Here is a 25,000-nt window from a genome sequence, read left to right as displayed (position 1 = left end):
CAAGTCATTGGTGTGTAGCAAGTTTAATGAAATGTAGATCACAATGCAATTATAATTTTATTTCTACACTAAATAGTTATATCAAATTGATATCAGTATTTACATACATGAGATAATTATAGCAACTATGATTTCATTTACGGTTGTACCATAAATTAAGATAAATTTCATGGAACATGACTCAGTGACTCTAGTGATAAATAAAAACAAACAAACGACCATGACTGATTATGTTCTTTAGGGATACCATAGGTAACTGGCTGTACATGTGAACTGAAATTAGAAAGAAACACGTATGATGCAAACAAGGAGAGTGGAAAGTCAATCTTCGTTGCAATAATTGAGAAGTACTTTATTTCAGTGTGGTTTGAATAGAGTGATTTTTTTTTTTTTTTTTTTTTTTTTTTTTTTTTGTGACGATAACCCCAGGCGCTAACTAGGCAATAGAAGCCCATCTAAGGTTGCCTTTAATAAATAGTTAGGTAATACTTTTACCCCTTCCTTCGCCCTGACCGTGAATATAGGATGCCAAGTCCAGAAAGACCTCTTGCTGACTTCTTAGGGAAAGAAGCCGCCTCTTTCCCCTTCGAGCCTTTGCCCAAGAGGTGGTCCATGCCTGCAGAAGGTGGTGGCGTGTCGATGTTGACTCCTCCCGCTGGTCATAGGACGGTTTCGCGATGAAGCGGTGCGAGGTCACGTGGTTGGTCTGGGTTGGAGGTGTGAGGGCAAGGTTGAGCGTCGTGGAATTACGGACCAGGGAAGGGGTCGGTTGTAGTTGAGTGTCATGGGGTGTGAGGTGGCAGGAATCCGGGGACGTGGGTGTCATTAACAGTATGTGTGTTTGTTGTTATGTGTATATATATACATATATATATATATATATATATATATATATATATATATATATGTGTGTGTGTGTGTGTGTGTGTGTTTGTGCATGTGTGTATGTGTGTGTGCATATATGTATGCATGTATGTATATTTATGCATGTATGTGTGTGCGTGTGCCTACGAGCTTCAATGCGTGTGCGTATTATACGAAAATATAAATAAAAAAATATAAAAGCTGCGATGAAAATATCTCTAATATATTACAATCTGAACCACTTTGGTGTTTGCCTTTATTCTTATTTTGAATGACCTGTACATGAAACAGTCCCAAGCGCCAACAAAAGGAAGGCTTATATCCAATAAAATAACTCGTTCCATATTTTGTTACGTGTATCATTCAGCTCTTCTCTATATTTTTTTTTCTAGACAGTTAAGAATAAAACTTTTCTTGATTGTCATGGATCACAGGAATGCTTATGAAGTCTTTTAAGTTTATTTGAATTGGTCAAAGTGTTGATTGGTGAAATAATACACACACAGACATGGAAAATAGAGTGAGGAAAAGGTGTGTGTTTTTTTATAACACTTGCAATGACTTCATTTCTCTGCAGACGTATGATCATGAATATTATTATGAAAAAAAAAATTAAACTTCTGTCTTGTAAGTTACCTTCCTGATTGAGTTCAACTTAACGCAACCTAACGTTACCTTACCATACTTTACCTTACCTAACCAAACTAAACCTTACCATACCTTATCTTACCTTACCTAAGATAACACAACACAACAAAACAAAACAAACACAACACAACACAACAAAGCTAAACAAAACTAAATCAAACTAAATTAAACTAAATAAATTAAATTAAATAAAACAAAATAAAATAAAACAAAACAAAACAAAACACAAAACAAAATAAAACAAAACAAAACAAGAACAACCTCGAAAAAACACTAGGCACATTTTCATTTAAAACTGTTTATATCGTATTTTCTCGTGCTTTTCCATGTAGTCGATAAAAAAAAAAATCTTTATTCATCAAATGATGTTTCCCTTTATCTTATTCCCCTTATCTTTTTATCCGAAGATCTTTCCCTTTTCTCTGTTTTTGTCACTTTTGATAAACTTTTATCCGAGGCAAGTGTGACTTCTTATGTACCGGACGCAGGCAGCACTCAATAAACAGAGCTCACACAAAGAGATGTTTTGATATATATATATATATATATATATATAGAGAGAGAGAGAGAGAGAGAGAGAGAGAGAGAGAGAGAGAGAGCGAGAAAGAGAGAGCGAGAGAGAGAAAGAGACAGAGAGAGAGAGAGAGAGAGACAGAGAGAGAGAGAAAGAGAAACAGTTGAAACGCAACCAGAAAGAGCATCGATTGTAAAAATGCGCAAAAACAGATTACATGCTGGATGTCGCCGATGTTTACAGCGTCGGATTTACCGGATATAAAATTCATCACGTTATACCTAGAAATACTCCGTTTGCATGCGACACGGAGAAAAAAGGTTGGTGTGTGCATGCGACCTGATCATAAAGCTCGGACGCAAATCATCGCCGCTTTTCTCGTTTCTAAAAGTAATTTGATATACATCTTGTTGATGAGAAACGTGGAATAGGGCAAGGGTGTTACGCATGTGGCCCTCGTTTTGTTGTTGTTGTGGTTGTTTTTCATGTATCCGGCGGCTAAGTTGCTGCCCTAGACATACTTTGAGTTTCACACACACACACACACACACACACACACACACACACACACACACACATACGCACACACATATATATATATATATATATATATATATATATATATATATATATATATATATATATATATATGTGTGTGTCATGTGTACAAACACATACACACAAGCGCACACACACACACACACACACACACACACACACACACACACACACATATATATATATATATATATATATATATATATATATATATATATATATATATATATATATATCATACTCCATTATATTGCACATATCTCGCCCATTTATCTTTTTCTCGTCACGTTTTTATTATATTTGAAAAAATAAAGAGTTCTTTTACCTCTAACACTCGTTATGTTATCTGGCCTGCATGCCATGTACTCCTATTACACCCAGCCTCGCCGCGACGGAGTAGATGAGTTCTACTCCTGGGCAAGATTTGCATAAAGCTTGTCCTTGGAGTGATGGACAGACAGTGTGCGAAGGAAATGTTATTCATTTCCCTTGCTTCGTCGTTCAAACTTCTGGCATTTGATTTCAGCATAATGCTAAGTTATTGATTTTTATAGTGAATCGGAACTGAAAGAATCTCTTAATATTTTTAAGGGCTGGCGACAGAGTGGTAAGGGATATAAATATATGTGATATAAGTCAAGGCAGATGACTTTCAATTTGCAATTGAGAAGCAATGGTCCATTATGTCAAATGCCTGACGAGTTACTACCAAAGTGACGACGTTTCAGTTATTATTCTTTATTGATTATCGGTTATAGATTATAATCAATTATTGAGTAAAATTATAGATTGAGAGTAATTGAATTATATAAAAAAAAACATTGTTATGAAAAAGCCACTTAGCGGCCATCAATGTTTCTGTATAATATGTGTTTACCGATAGATAACGTTAGGCAAAAGACACATTCTCAAAAATACCGTAAAACATTCAATCTATTTCGTTAGCTGAAATAAGCCACCAAACTGCAAATCATGGTACCCACTTTCCTAGTCTAACAGTTTCTCATTCATTTAATTGATGCTTCAGTTTTTCATTACAGATTTTGAGATTGTAAGTCTACAGAAATCATATTTATATAGGTTAGCATGCGTGCGTGTGTGTGTTTGTGTGTTTGTGTGTGTGTGTGTGTGTGTGTGTGTGTGTGTGTGTGTGTGTGTGTGTGTGTGTGTGTGTGTGCTTATTAATCTATTTGAGTTACTATTAAATATCCTTTATGAATAAAATATGAAATAATGCCATAAAATTAATTATCTAAAGCCTTGCTTATAAATCTACACCAGGAATGTATTTTTAATAAAGTTATTTTGATTAATACACTTTTCATCAGGCCTTTACTCTGCTTAATTGCTATATCTATTGTGGAAAAATAAACACTCAAACATAATTGAAGTCTACAAGCTACTGTATTCTAAATTCAAATCTTATTTCTTTGCTACACTCTGATATTTGAATTGCCTGAGGAATGCGCTAATTTTAGAAGAGCAAGGAATAAGCAAAGTTTTTATCAAAATTCATTGGTAATTGGTTATATAGCATACCCTATCCACTATGTTGCTTAGGAAACTTGAATCACGAAAATATATGGATAAATAGTAGTGAAAATAGAGGAAAGTACTTCTTGAACTGATTCCCAATATATATCAACTATTCCGAATATCTACATTCTGTTTCAACTACCTAAACAATGCATCAATAATTTATAAAGGGTTGGTAAATCGCATGGGACATAATTCTTTATAAGTAATTTACCTATCATTAGTGATTAACGTTATAGATAATGTATTATTTATACGCAGTCTCCCTAGTTGTAAAGCGCATGTGCAAAAATGTTCCCTCGCTTGTTTTCAACCGAACACGTGGTCGGTCACTTTGCCACTGACCCTGTTTAAGGTAGTAATATAGTTTGTGTTTTTTCCCGCTCGTGAGGTTTATTTATACGTCCGTTTACTTTGTTCATTTAATTTCTTTGTTGATCTTATCTTCTACCTGGCCGTTTGTGTTGTGCATCGGTGTCGATTATCATATTCATTTATTTGTTTAGGATAAATTGTATATATAGTTGAAAATTGTGGCTAATATTCATCTTCCCAATATAAACCTAAACACCTTGAAAACAATGCCAATTAAAGGGGGAAAAAGTCTAATGGCGCAGCGAGTAAGCTTGGCAATTACTAATTTTCACGGTGTGTCTGTTTATTTGAGAATGATTATCTGAATTAACTTAACGTTGATTTTGGTCTTTTATAGAATTCGGTCGTTTACCCGGACCGCCACTACTTGTTACTACCACTACCCCTGTTATGGTTTACAACGTGTTAGTACAACTAATACGTTGTTCTGGGACGGTGAGTGGTTAATATGAAGGGAAATACAGGTGAGATAAGTGTCATACTTTTATTGTAGTGACGGCGTACTTTTTCATATTGAAAAGAAGCGAGTGTTATTCGTCGTATTTTCCTACAATAAGTGCTTTATCATTGATGTATTCATTCACTGCTTAGTCACGATTAAGGTTGACTTATTTTGAATTTGGTAAGCTAATTTCGCGACCTAACAGTCGGCTGTATTAAGTGTAAGCTGTGTGGTGCTAGTTATATCAATGTGTTGTGCTGTGATAAGCTATTTCCGGCGCGAGGTTAACTTATTGCGATAGTGCGATTGTGAATTTATTTTCGAAGCTTTGAGTTCAATTGAAATCTTACGAGCAGCTCAGAAGCTTGGTAGGACCCCTGATTCGAAGCAGATAGTTGAGGAAGGAGTAGGAGTATTGGCTAAAGATAAAACAGGAAGGGAAGAACGTGCAATAGAACGAGAAATTAAGAAAATAATAAAAAAATGAGTTGGTAGAAGCGTAGAACTCACGAATTGTTTTATTAGCTGAATTACGTTCTTCTGGTGAAAGAAATGAAAGTGACGTAAATATTAATGTTAGTGTTAGTGTTGGCGCTAACGTGTTATTTATTAGTTCGAATGGAGTAATGCTTAGATTTCTTAGCAATAAACTGAGTTTTTTTTATTATTATTATGGAACAATTTCTAAACCATTTTAATCCTGATTTGTTTTCTTCTAAAAACTGGAATTTTTCAGTGCAACGGAGATGGCAGCAGTAGCCGACAGATATAAGAGTGCCCATTTGTACCGTGACAAGTAGGTGGTTTTCTCAGCTTAAACCTTTCCTTCAGTCTAAAGATTAGGGCAATAGTAGTGAAGTTTTGTCATGCTTGTGGTAAAGCTGGATATATTAAATCATGTTCTGATAATCTTACGAATTTTAGAGGTAAAGGTGTTTTTTCTGGTGAGTAAACTGAATTAAAACCGAATAGGTGTAGATACTAATGGATTTCTATTTTATCAACCTGTGGAAGTTATGCTTGATGCCGGATGCTTTATATTCATAGTTTGGTTAATTCTAAATATAAGGGAAATGGTACTGGTTTAAGATTATCTAGGCAGGTCAAATTATTTTCCTAAGATCAGATGTTCCACTAAGATAAATTTCTTTACTGGATGGGCAAATGGTATAGCTGCACCCATTAAGTTTGCAGAAGTCCCAATAGGATGTATTCCAGGAATAAAGATCCCGAGCAAATCCTGTCCTGGTGATGTGGCTACCCTAACATCCTGTACTAGCCCTGACCCTTGTAATCTCCCTGAACAACCTGTAGTTTGTGACCTACCTAAGCTACCCAGCCCCCATGACCTAACCGAAATACCTGAATACCCAAAACTCAAAGGGTATATGTAGTGAGAGTTCTTGTCGACATCCTGTTGTGCCAAAAATGTACATGGTTGTTCGATCAAGTGCAAGTAAGAATAAGATCGATATAGGTTTAAAGCTATTTATCGACTATGCATCAAATGTATAAACTTTTGATGAAATTGGCACTAAGCAACCTGTGGTCCCTGAGCTGTTCAGAAACGAAGTATTAAACATGGCCCTTTTTATTTATTTTTTTTTTCTAATGGGTGGTCATTTCTGTCAGAAATAGTAGTTAGATTTTCAGAAGTTCTTTTGGCATGGGGTAAGAGCCGAAATTAAACGTTACTGTAAATTTTAGAGGAATTCCTAGACCTGCTTTGATCAGAGGAACTCGGTTTAGATCCGATCTCATGGTAGAAAAAAACTATTCTCAAAGCTTTTATACTAACCTATATCATCCAAACTGCAATGATGGAGACGTAGAAAGATTAGATGGTGTACTAAAATCTATGCTGTGAAGAAATTATGTAGACAGGCAGACCTAAGGATTTGGATTGGTATATACCTGCTATTTTTGCATATAGGAAAAGCCTTAATGATACCTGAATTTTCCCTATGTAAGGTCCCCTTGCTATCTTACGTGAATTATGATTGAATTATTTCAATTCTGATGTCAAGAATGCGTGATTGTGACGGATCTAAGAAGGAATTTTCGAAATTAGCCGTTTCGAATGCCGAAATTAGTTGGATATAAACTACTACATGATAACTAAAAAATAGTAAACTAAATGCAAATACTATTTGTGCTTTTGCTTTTTGATAAGTTAATCGTGCAATGGCGCGGACCTTATTCTGTGACTGCGTGCAAAGAAAATGGAGTTGATAATCCGGGAAATATCCGCAATAAGGCTAAAATCTTTCACATCAAATATGCTTAAGAAATATTATAAACAAAACGAGGAAAATAAAACTGTAATTCAACTTTGTTACAGATAACCGTATTGCCAAAGGAAGGGACACCATGTACTTTGAAACCAGTAGCTGTAATGTGAACTTGGGTGAAGATCTGAATGAAAATCGAATGATGGATTTGAAGTATCTAGTAGAATAATTCCGTGATGTATTCTCGGATAAAGCTAGTTATAACTAGTATAGAGTATCTAATCAAACTAGAAGCTACAGCGCGTATTGCTAAGAAGCCTTGCCCAATTCCGCATTAGGTTGATACATCTAATAGGGAAATTGATCAAATGCTAGAAATGGGAAATATTGAACCCTATATAATAAAACACTGCCACAATATAAAGGAAAAACTCGCGACGTTTCGAGCTTTTTAAAGAAAGTTAATCATGCGTAAGCAATCCAAAAAATGAATAGAAGTAAATTCTGACAAGATATACAGAAAGGATAACAGCAGGAACAAGGGCTGAATCAGGTCACTACATTCCTTAGGCTTATGCGTAAGGTTCTTTATGGTCTGAGGAATAGTATTTTTGATAATGTGGCTGTTCATAATTCAAATTGGGGAAGAACAATTGCAAGATTTAAGAGCTACACTAGAATAATTACGTCATTATGGTCTAACAGCCTGTATTAGCGAATGCCTTTTTGGCTTTTCTAAAAATAAATATCTTGTTTCATCTGGGGAATTACATAATTGAACCATTAAAGGACAAAGTAAAAGCTATTTCTTTGACTTTACCAGAGAATAGACCCCTCTCATTCTACTTCTGTTTCGCTGTGTATCTGTACATCTTTCTCTGTAATTCGTATATGCATATCAACATGTTCATTGTATCTCTGCATCTCTATGTATCTTTACGCATTTCTTTCTCAAAATATTTAATTGTTTCTCAGCACCGTCCACTGACTCCTCATATTGCAACGCTCTCTTCAAAAATTTCAATGTATCCTTTTTACATTTTCCATTGTAAATCTGGATGTCTATCTATTAGTTCATTGTCTATCTGCCTTTCACTGTCTTTACATCATTTTATGATTGGTTGTATTTTTCCATCTTTACATCTTCCGCTTTGTCCCTGTACCTCTAAGCATTAATTTTATCCTCCATTATGATGTACCATATTGCATAGTATCTCTGCATCTCTACGTCTTGTATTTATCTGTATCATTACCTATTTCATGATGTTTTTGCATTCCTCTGTGATTTTCTTTCTCATTCTCTCTTATTCTCATTCTTTCTCCCCTTCCCCCTTTGTCACGCGAGATATTTGACACCATCGTGTTAATGATCAATGTATATCTAATCAAAGAATGTCATAACCTTTCTACCATACAGAAATGAAATCTAATAAAGATGTATATTTTTCACCCAGCCCACAGACAAGCAGAGATTTCTTCACTTAACGATATACAACTTCCGTTTTTTGTCAGCTTTTAAGTAGTTTATCATGTTGCACGTTTTATAAAGCTTTAATTTGCCTAAGAAAGTTTGAATGGAAAAGTTTACCCAGATTTTCATTTTTTATTTTTAGGCAGTGCTCATTAATTGTTCTCTAATACACAAATGACTTAATAAATCACCGTTGAAAGATATAACTACAATAGTCGAAGGATGAATCACAGGCAAGTAAGAGCAAGAAAGGGTGACAATAAAAACATGTCTGGAATGGCTCAAGTCATGGCGTAAACCACCAAACGTTTGGTTTACCTGTTCGAAAAGTCCTAACACGTTCGGATTTTTAGATCTTGGAAGAAACGTTGCAATCTACATAAAATGAGGAATTACAGTTGAAGACTTGTGAAGTGGACTCAGTCTTTAAGGTTATTGATTTAAGATTGAATATGTTGAAGGTCTATCCTGAGTTAATATTCCTTGTAAATACTTTGTACACCTTGCAATTTACTTTTTGCATTTCTTGACACTTTAGCTTAAATCGGAAAGGGTTGGTAAACTGCATTGTTTATAATTTTAAGTAATTTACATATTAGTTATCAACGATATAGATAATGTATTCAAATGAGGTCTCCCTAGCTTCAAAGCGCATGTGGGAACACCTCCGTGTTCCCACATTTTTTCAACAAAACATGTGGTGGGTCACTTTGCCACAGACCCTGCTTAAGTAAATAGTATATTTTTGCCCGTTCGCGAGGTTTATTTGCACATCCATTTACATTAATCATTTATTTTCTTCAAGTAATATGGAGATTCATATTATTGTTTTCAGCCTTTTTTTGTTGTGTTGCGTATTGACAATACGCCACAGGCCTACAAACAAACGAGTATGCCACACCCCCATATCTTCTACCTGGCCGTAGTTTGTGTGTTATCATTGTGACAAGACTTGCTTCTTTTGCATCAGTGTCAGTTATTATATTCACTGTTTTTGTTGAAAAAATAAATTGCATATAGTATAAAATTGAGGGTTTATTCATCCTCCCAATATAAACCTGAAAAACTCCTTGAGAATAAGACCAATTAAAAACCAATACGGTCAAAATACAAACACCAGGTCCCCAACACTTCCATTCTGTGTTGCTTATTTGAGAATCGCCAGTCTCGACTCTTGTATTTGCAACCATATTACTTGTTTCGAATGCAAGTGTCGAAACTGATGGTTTACACATTAAAAAAAGTTGTTTAACTTAATGTGCGGTGAGATTGTATATTTCATCTTGTTTTCTCAGTCAGTTAATATATCATGCACCGTGTTCATAACTTTCGACCACATGTGAGTGAATGTCATGCATGAAAATTTGTTTCCTGTATTACACACAAATCGCAAGTGATACAAAACTACAACCTTTCTCAAGCAATTATAATATAGTGATCATCTGCATACGAATATCTTGCTTTCATGAATTATAACAGAACTGAAAAAAAAAAATTATTGAACAGATGTTTCATTTTTTAAATAAAGAGGAAGGAATAAAAAGACTTTTCATTGTCCTCATAAACCGCTATGGTCATAAACAAGTGAAAATCAAATTTGTCAATACTTTAAAGTTATGGAGCACTTTTTTAAAAAGACTATTTTGAATGTATTATCATTCATTTCTTTAAAGGGAGGGAAATGGGTTTACATGTTTCCGACATATAAATGTAAACTAGAAGTGGTACATTAGGATGAGGAAAAAGTATAAATAGAACCGTTTCACAAATCTACACTATTCCAGCCGCTCTAAAATTATGGCAATCAAAAATTATTTATGGAGATTCATATGAACTGAACAGCATTAATTTCATAACTCAAGCTTAATCTGGAATCTTCAATTCATATTGATAAGCTCATCATAATACAAGTAATGCTACATCTGCCAAACACAAGGGCCAATGCCCAACAAAGTAAGAGTGAAGCTCGGAGCTGTCTAGTTGGTGAAAAGACGTTGCAGATTCAATAGCCACATACTCAATATTTCCCTTGTATAAGACTCAAGAACAGTTGCAATTTAACATGCATTCTTTCACAAACTTGTAGTGTAGGTAAAAAGCAAAGGAAGGAAGGAGAAAAAAATAGTACGGCATAAGTGCCTAAAAAAATATTTTCAAGCATCTAACTACAGTATTACAAAGGACTTCATTAACAAAAAGCCAAAATTCTCTTGCTTTCAGGGTGAAACTTTATTATGTTAGTACACTGAAACTATATGGTATCAAGCAAGCATGATTTGCTTTTTTCAAACCAATATGAAGTGGAACACAAAGTTCATAACATCCAAAGTCAAAACAACCTTAATATGACCTTACATTAATTTGAATGCATGGCGGTTCCTTGAATTTCCACTCACTCTCTATGCCACTGGAATATCTTCTACAAGTTTTAATTAACTCCTTTGATACAACTTTACATTCATCTGAATAAAATCTTGTTTACAAAAATCAACATTTCCTGCAATAATGAATAGTGTCAGTATAGAAAAAAAACATTTTCTACTGATATTTTTTTTTCTTTACCATATTTTCCTAAGTTCTCAGTGTGTTCCCCTTTGTAATTGCATAAATGTATTGCAGTTATACTGGTACTAATCTTTTGTAAAAATACAATCATTTTAGGACAGAGAATGGGTCACACATAAGGGAAACAGGACACATCAAAACATCTGGAAAGAGGAAATGATTATCTGTGGAAACTCCTTTATAGTATTTATTTAGCATACACCATAGAAATTCTATAAAAGATTGAACATACTTGAAGTACGCAGTGAATAAACAAAGGCTGAATAACAAATCAAGTGAATTCCTCTTCAATCAATCATTACCAGTCTTACTTCAGCAGAGAAATGAAAGCTGTCTGGTCACCACAAACTTGGAAATACAAATGCATATAACTGCATGAATGAATGAAAAGTCCAAGAGAACACAAATCAATGTCCAAATAATTTTTTGCAAACACTGAACTAAATGACATGCTATGGTCAGCAAACCATACCCTTACGTGTTTTGTGGATAGTGGAGGTAAACAAATTAAGCTTTGACTAAATAACATTTCCATCCATTTCTATCAATACATAACATTTTTTAAATATTTTTTTTCTGCATTTAATGATATATCTATTATCCATAACTTTGCAAGAAAATTCCTCATTTTCCTTAACAGAAAAAGAAAGAAAAAAAAAAATATTCCCTCCAAGCTAGGTGTGAGAACAAAAGCACTTGTATGAAATCACAAAAAAATATATATTCCAAATAGCCCTAATTGCCGAGTAGTGAACAGAAGGGGAACTTTCTGGGTACTGCCTGTAGCATGGTACACAAGTTACTGGTGAAAGAGCAAAAGGCGGAGGGACTTGGCTTCTGCTTATTTCTTCTTGCTCCCTGGGGCTGGTAGGGGCTGCCCTTTGTCCTTTCCTCGCAGGCGCATCCCTGTCCACAAAAAATTAGGATTAAGTAAGAAAGAATATGATACGGTTAGACCTTATGACGGTAATTATTTTCTCCATGATAATATATATTAACCCACTGCAGATGGATGTCATGACAACCATGACCCAAGAGTTGTGGCCTGACGACGGGTACCATGACATATTGACATTCGGGGGTTTTTGGATCACTGATATTTTATTGTGATATGAGTAAGGAGTGAGTGATGATAACTGCAGTCATAATTACTATAATTATTAAAATTACTGTAATATTAACCCATTCACGCCGGTTGACGTGATAGCACGTATTGTGGTTTTCGCGTCAGACGCCCTGGACGAGCTATGAGGGGAAGCCACGCGCTCGGGTAGAGCGAGCGGGCAACCCAGGCTCGCGGCTTGTGCGCCCAAGAATCTCGAGGAGTTAGGCTTATGCGTTCGAGAACCCCGGTATTGCGACCGCGCAAAGCCGGAACAGCCCCGGCGTGAATGGGTTAAGCAAACCTAACATCCAAAACCTAGATGGCATCACTTTCTTCTAGCACCAGTAGGAGCGAGAGCCTTGAATGGCACCTATCCATGGTCTCTAGCAAGCACTATCTTAAGAGAGTGATGGCACACAGCAAGTCACCGAACTCTTGCTCTAAAGTATCACTGATGAAGTATGCGAAGGCAGAACGAGAAGAGGAAGGCGACTCAAACCATACCAAGTGTCTAAAATGTGCTTCTGTGCCAATAGCAATGCCTTTTATTATGGCACTCACAGTCATATGTACAAGTTTCCTTCCTCTTCCCTACCCTTTCATGTTATCTTCATTGTAGATGGCTATATGTTTCTTATTCGTTCATGACAGCACAAAAATACAAAAAAATAAAGTTGCATTTTGTCATTCCATAAAACAGCAAAATGACACTCAGAATAAAGAAAATAATGAGCTGATATGGATCACATACTACAATTTTAAACAACTGCAGCAGTGATAGAGCCTGTATTATGGCACTTATACATCTCTAAAAAAAAACAAAAATAAAATCAAAAGGGCTCTAATTTTAAAATAAGTGGGAAAATTCTAAGTATGTTGCTTCAAGCTGCCTCGCTCTGAAATACAACCCATCCTGGAGACTGGGCAAGCAAATCTATCCCCCATCCACAGTGGGTTAAGACTACAATTTTTCTTACTGTATGTGCTTATTCTTTGAATAGACTATTTACAAAAGACTCAGTACCAGTGTGAAATTCCTCCACACTTCTAACTATTACACTGTTGCAAAATACTTATTAACACTGCAATGCTCCAGAGGCTTATACACAGTCAAGCTCTTCTCCGACATATCATGCAGAACTATATTGTACAAACACTAAAATGACTCACCAATAGCCTTCTCAATCTTGGTTATGATGTTCTGGTTGGGCACTGCCTTGCCCTGTTCATATTCCTGGATCACCTGGGGCTTTTCATTCACACGCTGCAATGAAAAGAATCCTTTATTAAAACTGCTCCTTGAATTTAATAAAAAAATTTGGAATTCCATGAAATTTAAGAATGACAAAATTATCCAACTTTCAGATCTAAGCATGGAGCTTATTCATGGTTTATGGACACAATCTGTTTCACCAAAAATAAATTCAAACATACTATAAATTGTACACATGAAATATACAGACTCATGTAATTACACAAGGTCTACAGCATAGAAAAAAAAAATGGCTAGAAAATTTGACACACATCATATGTACTGTGAAAAAGTCTTGTGTGAGGTTTAATCATTTCCTTTTTTCTTCTTATCCAATACATTTTACATATTGTCACATCAAACCATCTAAACCCAGTATAACTACTTCAATAAAGCCCCCCAAAAAGTACCTGTCATCATATTTTTCTACACAATTATTCATTGCATTTACCCATATGCAACCCCACCCACATCCCTATCACTACATCCTATAAATATATTCCCACAATAAAAGTGTACTTGCCTCTGACTGAACCAAAGAGACAGCATTAAAACTAGCATGCAGCTTTTACAAACCTATGTTTCTTCCATCAAATATCATAAATGTATTTGCTCACAGTATTTTTAATATAAGTGTTTCTTTAGCTCTACATCACTCATGGTAAAACCAAGTTATCCATCAACTTTCCAGTTGATAGGTAAACTCTACTGCCAGGCTTTGGAACAAAAGAATACATTTCTCCACCCAATGGTTTCTATACTACCTACTAATCCTCATGTTACAATATTCAAGAGAGGAGAGAGAAAGAGAAAGAGAGGAGACGAGGGAGGAAGAGAGAGAGAAGGAGAAAGAGAAGAGTAGACAGGGGGGAGAGAAGAGAGAGGAGAGAGGAGGGAGGAGGGAGGAGGGAGGAGAGAGGAGAGAGGAGAGAGGAGGCAGGAGGGAGGAGGGAGAGAGGAAAGAGGAGGGAGTAAGAAAAGAAAATGAAGAAAAATAAGTAGAGGAAGAGGAGGAGGAGGGAATAACAGGTATACAACGGTCTTAATTACAACAAGTTTTAGAAAGCCTCAGTCAAAAAAGAGATTTTTAAAATAATGTCTTCTTGTCGCAAATTATTATCAATCATATAAATTTTGTAATTTGACAAAATGACTTACTGATAATAGTTCACCGTTTCCATTCGAATAAACACGGACATTACGCCATCAAATTTTGAAAAGCGTGCCTAATACATCTAAATATAACCAGAAACAGTGTGCTGTTTTGGTAGAGCAACCATCCATGAACTGGAGGGATCACTTGGAACTATCCATCATAAAAAGTTTTTTTTTTTCTCAATTCTCCTTATTTTAGTATGTAATTGATCTGATTAGTTTCATGTGTATTTAACAAGGACTTCTACTAATATTTAGTTCCTTAAATCTTATCAAATCCTCATTCTTTATCCCCACTGGAATAGCCTTGATAAACAAACAAAAAAAATATCTATCGAAATAACACCAAAATATCCTATCTCACTATCCTAGTAATAGTGTACTACTGCTTACAGTGGCCAGGTCCTTCTGTGTCCACCCCTTGTTCTGGCGTCCTTGCTGGATGAGTCGGCCTACGTCGGGGGCCACTTTGTTGTGCTTCAGCTCCTCAGTCTCACGGTCGAGCTTGGCTGTGTTGAAGGTGGTGGCATGCTGTTTGTTGCTGGCAGCTCCATCTGTTGAAAAATTCATATGCAAATGAACATATTAAAATACATTGTAGCACAACTAACCATCAATACATATATAACCTACAACCAGAAATCTCTGTCATCATCAAAGTAAACAAGATAACAAATGCAGTTTTCTCCTCAAATACAATTGAATAAATCTACCAAAAAATATACAATTGCCACATCCCCAAATCAAAGAAACAAAGCCACTCCTTACATTTGGTGCTGGTCTCCACTTGAGCTCCAGTTCGTCTGGCTTTGTTCACAGCCTGCAAAGAAATAAAAGATTTTCAGATACAACCACGTCTAAGAGAAAGCAAGTTCTGTAAATAATTGAATTAAACAAATAATTAAATAAATAATTGAATAAATAAATAACTGAATCAACAATTTATGAAATATTAATAAAGATTAATAAAACAAATAAAAGAATAAAATAAATAAAACAAATAACAGAATACAATAATAACTCAACAATGACAACGATGATGATAATAACCCAGATAATCAGAAAGATCAGTTTTAGTTCTGTTGCAGAGTTTCTCAACCCTTTCTCCCATGACTAAAATAACAGCAACACCCTGAAGCATAATTTAGGCGTTATTTACTTCTATTGTTACCATTACCTGAATCCCATAAAGCACATTTCTTTTAAACTCTTATCATTTCAAATGTAAGATACATGGCTAAAAAAAATCCCATGGTAAATGTTCAATCGCTGTAGCCTTAAACTGATATCCATTCTTCCTTAACCCATTCGCGCCGGATGACGTGCTGACATGTTTTGTGTTTTTTGCGTCAGACGCCAGTGACGAGTCATCTGAGCAAGGCTGGCGCTTGGGGTGAGCGAGCGGGCAGCCCAGGCTCGCAGCTTGTGCACTCAAGAGTCTCGAGGCATTAGGCTTGTGTTCGAAAACCCCGGCAAAGCCGGAATCACCCCGGCATGAGTGGGTTAAACACTACTGGATTTACTTTTTCATGTCTTCTACTTGTTAACCCACTCACGCCGGATGACGTGCTGACACGTTTCGTGGTTTTCGCGTCCGACGCCGCCGACGAGATATCTGCGTTCGAAAACCTCGGTATAGCAACCGTGCAAAGCCGGAATGGCCCCGGCGTGAATGGGTTAAGACATTAGTTCATTACAATTGGCCAATGACACCAACCAATAGTTTGGGGGGGAGGGAGGATCAAATATGTATATATATATATATATATAAGAGATTCATTATAAAATTGTCTGTAGAATGTAAGACTTTTACATCCACCTGGAAGCCTACTTTTGTTCACATTAATTTGAATAACTTTTATGAATGAGATACAATGGGTAGAGCATGAAACAATAACTCAAAATATAAAAAAACTGCTCATGAATTATGACAGAAAGTTGCAAGCCCTAAATTGTCTAAAATAGGGGTAGCACCACGGTTGGTATTCACGAAATGTCACAGACTGTCACAGACGGGAAAATAAGTCCTTGGACTCTGCAAATTTGTTTCCAATGCCTAATTCTTGTCTATGACCCAGCCGAAGTTTTAAAAATGTTTGCAGGTGCCCCATGCGTACAACTGTCCTTATGAGAAATGTAAATGGCAAGGATAATGGTGGTTAATAATGACAGAAACTGAATATACATCACACTGCTATCAAATTAAACTTTTTCCTTTCTTATTAACCCCTACAAGACATGCTTTTTAAAATCTGATGCAGAAATGCACCAAACAATCACTTTTATCTACTGTAATTCATCCCACAAGAAAAAAAGTGAGTTGTATTTTTAGAATCTAGATTTTGGTGTCAAATGCTCATTTGAATAAATCCCCATTCAATTTGAGAAGTAGAATAGCCACGCCCACCTACTTAGCTATGGTGGAAAAGAAATTAAATGTGTAAGATTAGTAATTATATTATCATTCCCATGACAATGTTACAATGAATTATCATCTCATTGCATTGCCATGTACACATTGGTTATAGTTAACAGCATTATCATTTGTGCACGCAAGTACCACAAATTACAGACAAAATCATGAAGAACAGTCCAGGCATGAGTCATAGACAAACAGAAGGACAAACTTAGAGCCTGTTTGTTTGCAGAGACTGTACTTGAATGTCAAAAAAAAAAAAAAAAAAAAAACATTTGTCAATACAGGCCCACAACTACCATCAATGTGGTTTGATTGTTTTTGAGGTTTCAAAATTATCTTTAAAGACTTTAAGGTGAAACCTTCAACTTTGCTATATCCAAAAACTTTAATAAACACACTATTATGAAACAAGTGGATAAAGGGGGGGGGTATATCATACAGCAATAATTATTGATTTGTAAGGTGTTGCATAATACAACAATGTATTGTATCAGCTTAAGTGCTTAAACATGAGAACAGGATATTGCATCAGTGCAAGTCTTTAAACTGTTAACATGATGGTGCAATAATTGCACGAGGTTAAGTACATGTACACAATATACCATAAAATTGCATGAATTTTAAAATTTGCAGCCTCACACATCATTATAATGTACATTTTACATGAGGTTCTACCCATATACCCACTTTATAGGGCCACCATCCCCTTACTCCAGTTCAGACAAATTTCTCATCAGAAATAACCAAGACTTTTGCGTCTTAATGTCCCATTTTTTTGTACACAGTTTCCCGTTGCTCTTCTGAAACCTCCACGATATCAGTTCTCTTATCTCACCATTGCTGCAGTCCTTCCTTGCTTGCAGGAGTCCATGATACAAATACTAATGGAAAAAATATATATTACATAGTCACTACTGGTTTTCCAACTCTAACAAATGAATGGCAAAGAAAAGTTCAAATGTACAATACAAGGTTTGTGTACCAAATGCACCAATGTAAAGTAATAAGCTGGTTTGTCCTATTTTAGGTAGTGAGAGTTTAGTTAATACAAAATTAGGCAAGACATATACTTTTGACATGTGATATTTTGATACTGATTATATAATTGTTGCAAAGTCTGTCTGACAAACTTTTAATGAGCAGTATATTTCAAGGCAAAGCTATTGGTGTGGTCATTGCAAATTAGTTTTTCAAGATAATTTTCCTTCATGATCACCTGATCTTAACCCTATGATGACGGTGCATCACACCCATGTGACACGGCTAAATGCCCGATGACTGGGCGACACACCAGTGTGACGTTCCCGATGCAATATTGCATAGGCCCGGCGTAGGGGGTTGCCACTTATCGCCGGGCCTGTCGGGATTGGGTTAAGGTTAACCTACCAATCTGTCTGTTAAATTAAAATTATACAATTATAGATATTTTTGTCAGTTCCACCAAAAGATTGTGGCTTATAACAAAATATGGTCTTCTGTTACAATATACGCAGAGAGATTTAACAAATGTCAGAATTAAGTGAGTGTGTGTGTGTGTGTGTGTGTGTGTGTGTGTGTGTGTGTGTGTGTGTGTGTGTGTGTGTGTGTGTGTGTGTGTGTGTGTGTGTGTGTTTATATATAAACAAAGGAAAATCAATACTAAATACATGGAAATTATCTTAAAGCCAACCGCACATCTGCCACTGGCCTCACACCAACCAGCACCACCTCAACATCTGTGGTTGCTATGGGTATGGCCAACATCCTTCTATCACATTTATTCTAGCATGATAAAACTTGTAAACCACCTTAGTGCTCTATCATTAAATACTAAATATGAGGAAGTGCTCTACTCTCACATAATATACCCGATATTGATATGTTGGCCTTTTCCAGAGCTCCCAGCGTGGAGACAGCTGTGATTCCTTGACACTGCCACTATCAGGTTAGTCCTAAGAATGCATGTCTTCCTACACAGATCACAGCAAGGTTCAAGTGGATTTGGATCAAACACTGGCAACATTATTACAAGAATAAAGTTCTGTTTAGAAAGTCACTGCAAAGGTTTTCTTAACATTTATATCTGTCCATCATTGTAAAAAAAATAATTCAAATGCCTTCTTCAAAATTTGCTCTACCTATCAATCCTACTTCTTTTCTCATGCAAATCATCCACTTTAAAAAATGTCTTTCAAAGCTTAGTAATTAACAAGAGTATAAATGCTCCGAGTAATTGCTGTAGCCTCATTGCTTCACGCTCCAGCTAAGGCCAAGAGCGCTGCAATAAATATAATCTAGCAAGATAGAGCATTGACTGGTTCCTATTTGACAATACGTGGCTTGGGAGGTATGCAAAATCTATCTTGATAGATCATACATGCTGGAGGTCTACTGGCATTTGCCGTTGCAACAGCTCGATTCAGTGTGGGTATGATTCAGGCTTCAAATACAAAAATCAATTTACAAAGCAGTACACATGGGTGCTGTATATTTTCCTTCTTTCTACACAGTCCGGTGATCTCTCAAGACCCTTTGTTCCTCTCACCGCATCCTTTCCTCAATCAAAAAATGAAAATGAAATTCTATACTTGGAACACAATTTTTCCAATTCATGTATGCCTAACAAACTCCATTTAAAGTACGTTAGAGTGATTCCACTCTCCGCAGATATTGCAACTTTCTGTGGCAAAGATAAAGCAGCTTTTGGCAGTCAATGGTAAACAAATTCATGGTGGATTAAATCTGCTATTCGCACTCAAAGAGGTTAATAATATACAAAAAAAAAATCATGGAAACCAGAGAACCAAACTGATATTAAACTTGCTAATCATTTCCAATCTCTTGAATGGTTCACAGTTTCCTAAAAGCAAGAGTCATTCTCACTTTCAAAAACCATTTAAAAGCAACTGGCTGCCTCTTGATTCTGAAAGAGAAACCATGAGCTTAGACATCACAGAAAGAGAGAGAAGAGAAGAAACCCCACAGAGAGAGAGAAGAAAAGAGGAAAAGGTCAGAGAACCGGGAAGGAAAGTGTGAAAAGTGGAGCCATTTGGGGTTGGAATTGCATTGATTTTATACATGGTGAAACACCCTCTTGGTTGCCGTGATGTAAGGAGGCCACAAAGGGGTGATTTTCTTCCTGGTTTTCCTCCTTCCAGCAAGGAAAAACAAAGCAAAATGACGTCATTACAAACTGCTTACCCTGGAGAGAAAATTCCACGTGAAAATTGTGAACAAAATTCAAGTTCACGTGAGAATAAAAGAAGAAAAAAAAAAGCAAAAAGTAACGGGAACACCCCTTTCTGTGCCCCGCCTTCAGTACAACAAAAATAGGCAATAAAACATCAAATAGAACGCAGGAGGTGATAAAACCCTCAACAAACGAGTCAAAAACGTCTCGAAAATACTTCCAAAAAGTGTCTGGAAAAGAATCACGTTGTCTTCGGCCACACGGCTTATTCCCAGCTTATAACGCTCTACACTACATATCTACCTGCTCACTTTTAAGCTGAGATGCCTTCTGAGGCTTCTTTCTTAGCACAGTAACGGTGTCCCAGTCGCTATCAGCCATTATTGACGGAAATTTGGAGAGTTTTCAAGGAAGCAAAGGAGCAACGCGGTCGCACTGGCGGTCGGGGACGTCCACTATGAACTGTGGAAACGCAGGAACTCGCGCCAGAACCCTTGCCTTTTGGCCTTTCTTCGCTTTGGGTGGCTTTTCGGGGTCGTAATTTGGCTTATATACCGATTTTTGTTCTTGGGGTGTTGCAGAATATTGCGTAAAATGATGTTTTTGAGTTTTCTATGACCGGAGGTGGCGTTAAAGAAAACGGGTTTCATTGAGGGGAGACTATCGTAATGTATGAACGTTTCGTCTTTATTTAAGAATTACATCAATATGGATGTAGAGTACATCAGTACAAATATCGAATAGCTCATAAAGCAGATTCAATTACTATAATTTCAGGCAAAGCACCCAAGAAAACTTTATCCTAACCAATATCTTTGGCGAATTGATCTATATTTACTTACAAAGGAACGCAAACACGTGTGCACGGCTCAAGGTCGGGGCTACATGCATCTATGCGCATTTTCAAGGTCGTCAATCAAATATATATATTCATTGTGTTTATTTCTAGGATTTGATTAAATATATGATTTTGGTTATTGGATGAGCGAATAAAAATGTTCCATAGCTATTTACTCAGATATCAAATGTTCGCGTTATCACAAAGGGCCGTGTTATTATTTTATTTCATTTTTATTTTTTTACTTCTTACTAAATCGTTTTTCATAAATTAATTAGGAAATGTATGTGCGCTAATTGCATTTGATATAAGGCTTACATAATATCGTGTACGTACTGGCGTGTGTGTTTACTTCCTTAATTTATTTGTTTGTTGATTTATCTCTATGCTACAGTTTTTTTCATATGTAATGAGAAAATTGTTAGTTGCTGATAATGAAACATATCTAGAAAAGATATTATTTTCATGGGAAAAGAGGTAGTAAATGACTAGCTTAGCTTCATCATTTACTTCATTTTAAATAAGTTTCTCCTAACCAATGCATGGCTAAAAGAGAGAAAGAAGCAGAGGCCATTTGGTGCTTGAGAGTGGATTCCAAAACGGACAGGTAGGAAACCGTGTTCGTCTGCTTGATTTAACATAATGTCTCAAGTAGATTCATGTAAGATTTAGTTACTTGAACATTTTGATACGCATTGATAAGCTAATGAATCAACATACATGAAAGATTAGAGGAGAGAATTATACAAATTTGGGAATGTTTATCAAGCTTCTTATAAGTGTGTAGGATAGAATGAAGAGACAAATTAGTTGCATTTAATTTTATTCTGGAATTCTGGTTAGGGGTTCAGCATCTCTTGTTTTCAAAAATGTTATCTCACGTTGAACTACCTCATTATTTTTCCCTATACTAAGAAGTCTCCAAATAGTCAATAGAATATTTATTTACAAAATTACCCAAAAGATTTGTTACCTGAATATTACCCAGATTAATTTTCATAGGAAACAAAACCGTATGTCGATCAAGGTTCGGGCTTTGGGTCAGCTAGTAAATATTTAGCCACTTAACATCCACGCAAAACTTAAGACCTCATAGTGATTCTTAGTATTGCTTGAAACGCTTGATTTCTAAGTGTATTTTGGCTCGTGAAGCAAGTGTTTCTAGGGTGCCTTAGATCGTATCTTGCGTGTGCAGTTTAATATCACCGAATTTGTTTCCTTATAAACTTTTATACTTTCTTCAAGTGTTTCTTTGCATAATGACGTATCATAAGAAATAACAAAATAAGTTCTATATTGGTAATGTTCACAATAGTAATCTTTTCTTTCTGCAACCTTTTGAAATATAGTATTAGTATAGTTTATTATTTAGTATGGTATATAGTATAAGTATAGTATTTAGGTGCACAGGTAACCTTTCTCACAATTGTTTGCGTACTTTGTATTCAATTTATTTTTTGTGACAGATTAAGGTTAGTGAGAGAGAGACAAACAGACATTGATGTAGAAAACAACATAGACAGAAGAAACAGTGCGAAAAACAAAGCGAATATATATATATATATATATATATATATATATATATATATATATATATATATATATATATATATATATATATATATATAGAGAAAGAGAGAGAGAGAGAGAGAGAGAGAGAGAGAGAGAGAGAGAGAGAGAGAGAGAGAGAGAGACAGACAGACAGACAGACAGAGAGAGACAGAGAGTTTGATTCAGGTGGACACATATAGAGAGAACAAGGAATCGAGAGAGGGAGGGGTGTGTGTGTGTGTGTGTGTGTGTGTGTGTGTGTGTGTGTGTGTGTGTGTGTGTGTGTGTGTGTGTGTGTGTGTGTGTGTGTGTGTGTGTGTGTGTGTGTGTGTGTGTGTGTGTGTGTGTGGTGTCTGTACTGTATGTGTATATACGCGCACGTGCAATAAATTAATGAGCGTATGTGCTTGATTAAAAATAAGTGCTTCTTCACAACAGTCATCAAATATCAATCAGATCAATTGTTATCCAGGAGTGTAGCTTCGTCATCAGAACTGATCGACCCAGCTGGCTCCTCCTCCTCTTGGCCCTTCGCGTCTCTTCCCGGCGTGTCCGGCGTGACCTCTGACTGTTCCCCGAGCAAGGCCGCTTTATCACACGTGGTGCCAGGGTCAGCGATGGCCGCGTCCAGATCCGTTTCTATTGGCTTTGGCTTCGTCTTCATTTCTTTGGTCTGGGGTGTGACTGTACCCGTGAGAGGCTGGCTGGCTGAGTCGCTGTCCTCTTCCATGGTCTTGGCCTGGCGTTCCAGACGGGCTTGTTGCAGCGATCTCTCTACGCTGTCTTCTTTGCTGATCTGCCGAACAAATTCAAGGTCGAAATGTTAAAATTCAGTGTGAATTCTTATCATTTATCAACGCTGAAAACCTCAGAATATTTCCACAGGGTCTAGATTCTGAAATATCATATATGCAATTTAGGATCATAAGATAAAATATCAAGCTTACTTGACGGAATTACTTTTCGAAAAAAATAGGTTTTACGAGAAAGTGAAATGTCAGAAAGCTTCAGAATGGATTAAGAGTAATGAAAATGCCTTTGCAGTCAGAAAAGTTAACGCGAAAGCACCGCCAGCTTTGAAAACACGTCGTATGTGAGCGCAACCGATCTCGTGATAAGCGCTTCCTTACCTTGATTACTGGTATTGACTGCATGCTCTGGGAATCGTCTGAGCTGCTCCGACGCTGGCCGGCCTGTGCTCCATTCTTCGCCTTGTCGTTCGAGTTCCTACGAATGTCATCCATCTTAAAGATCGAAGGTTCTCGGCGGTGGCGACTCTGAGGACCAGCCCGAGACGCCGCCTCAGTTTCTCCGGATGTTTGGTGGTGGTCGACTTTCTCTGCTGGTTTGGGCGATTTTTTCTTTTTCGAGTCCTTCTGGTGGATTATTTCGTTCAGTTCTTGCATGCATTCTTCGGGCATCTTGTCCTTCAGTTTCCCTGCCTGGCCGCTGGATCCCTTCCTCCTCCTGCTCCGTGGAGAGTCAATGCCGTGTCTGTGGCCGGACTTTTTCGTGGGCGACTCTCGGTGACTCGACTCATCCGAATGCTTTCTTTCCTGGGACTTCCTGGAGGACCTGTTCTGTGCCGCCGCAGCTCGATGGTTCTCCCTTCGGACTCTGGCTTTATCCTCGTCTCTAGCCCCCTGAGGATAGGAGTTGTGCCTGTTTTTGGACCTGGAGTAAGGGCTCCTCGGGGCAGACTCGAAATCCTTTTCCAGCATCTTGTCTTTTTCCTTCTCGAGTCTTCTGTGCTCATGTTTCGACCCACTCGGTTCGGATGGCTTTTCCTTTACAGGCGTTTCCTTCCCATGTTTTCGGGAATCAGAGAGTGAGTCGTCGAACACTTCCGAATGACCAAGGTCGGTCACGTCGTCAGGCCACGGACCCTCGTCCTTCCCTCGGGGGGTCTCGGCCGGGGGTAGCGCAGGGGGGGCGTCAGGTTCTGAGAAATGAATGTCAGGTCAAACAAAATCGGTTCGCCTTTCCTGTTTGTTTGTTTTTTTCCTTTTCTTTTTGGTAATTCAGTACAAACACAGTGAGGTAGATGGATTATTCTATGGACGTTTGAAATCATGGTATATACATCAGAATTTGTATGAAGCCCTTTAACAAATGAATGTTAGTCTTGTAAGAATTCGCTCACCTGTCAGGGGCTTAGCCACAGCTGTTTTGTCTGGGCCGCTTGTGCCGTCTAGCCGCTGGCGGGGCATTGGGGTCAGAGGCACCACTCGGCCCCATCTACAAAAGGGGCGATGAGTTTATATCTTTTTGTCTCTCTTTCTGTGTGTCTGCGTATATGTATGTATG

At 36.9% G+C, this 25,000-nt stretch overlaps 2 protein-coding genes across 2 annotated transcripts in view; both read right to left on the bottom strand.

The window, feature by feature from the left end:
- Positions 1-10,844: 10,844 nt before the first annotated feature.
- mbf1 (multiprotein bridging factor 1) lies at positions 10,845-20,899 on the bottom strand. Its single transcript, XM_043015870.2, has 5 exons — positions 20,608-20,899; positions 15,485-15,536; positions 15,110-15,270; positions 13,480-13,573; positions 10,845-12,110 (listed from the first exon to the last, which is right to left on the bottom strand). The coding sequence occupies exons 1-5, from the start codon at positions 20,683-20,685 to the stop codon at positions 12,046-12,048; spliced, it is 450 nt and encodes a 149-aa protein (XP_042871804.1). The 5' UTR covers positions 20,686-20,899; the 3' UTR covers positions 10,845-12,045.
- A 1,058-nt stretch (positions 20,900-21,957) lies between these two features.
- The window catches only part of LOC122252415 (transmembrane channel-like protein), a 21,308-nt gene continuing 18,265 nt past the window's right edge, over positions 21,958-25,000 (bottom strand). Inside the window, exons 20-22 of the mRNA XM_043014949.2 lie at positions 24,837-24,931; positions 23,824-24,635; positions 21,958-23,489 (exon numbers count right to left, since the gene is read on the bottom strand). Coding sequence (XP_042870883.2) covers positions 23,151-23,489; positions 23,824-24,635; positions 24,837-24,931 — 1,246 coding nt within the window. The 3' untranslated portion in view covers positions 21,958-23,150. The remainder of the gene's footprint in view (positions 23,490-23,823; positions 24,636-24,836; positions 24,932-25,000) is intronic.

The sequence above is a fragment of the Penaeus japonicus genome, unplaced genomic scaffold (assembly GCF_977035675.1).
Source record: "Penaeus japonicus unplaced genomic scaffold, GWHDUDI00000001_assembly GWHDUDI00000004, whole genome shotgun sequence".
NCBI lineage: Eukaryota > Metazoa > Arthropoda > Malacostraca > Decapoda > Penaeidae > Penaeus > Penaeus japonicus.
The sequence above is the reverse complement of the archived record's forward strand: the minus strand, read 5'-3'. Positions and strand labels throughout refer to the sequence as shown.

Coding starts and splice junctions, on each gene's coding strand:
- mbf1 (XM_043015870.2), bottom strand. CDS start 20,685: ATGGCTGATAGCGACTGGGACACCGTTACTGTGCTAAGAAAGAAGCCT. Junction 15,537..20,607: donor CTCAGCTTAAAAGTGAGCAG/GTAGATATGTAG, acceptor ATTTCTTTGCAG/GCTGTGAACAAAGCCAGACG. Junction 12,111..13,479: donor CAAGATTGAGAAGGCTATTG/GTGAGTCATTTT, acceptor TTTTGTGGACAG/GGATGCGCCTGCGAGGAAAG.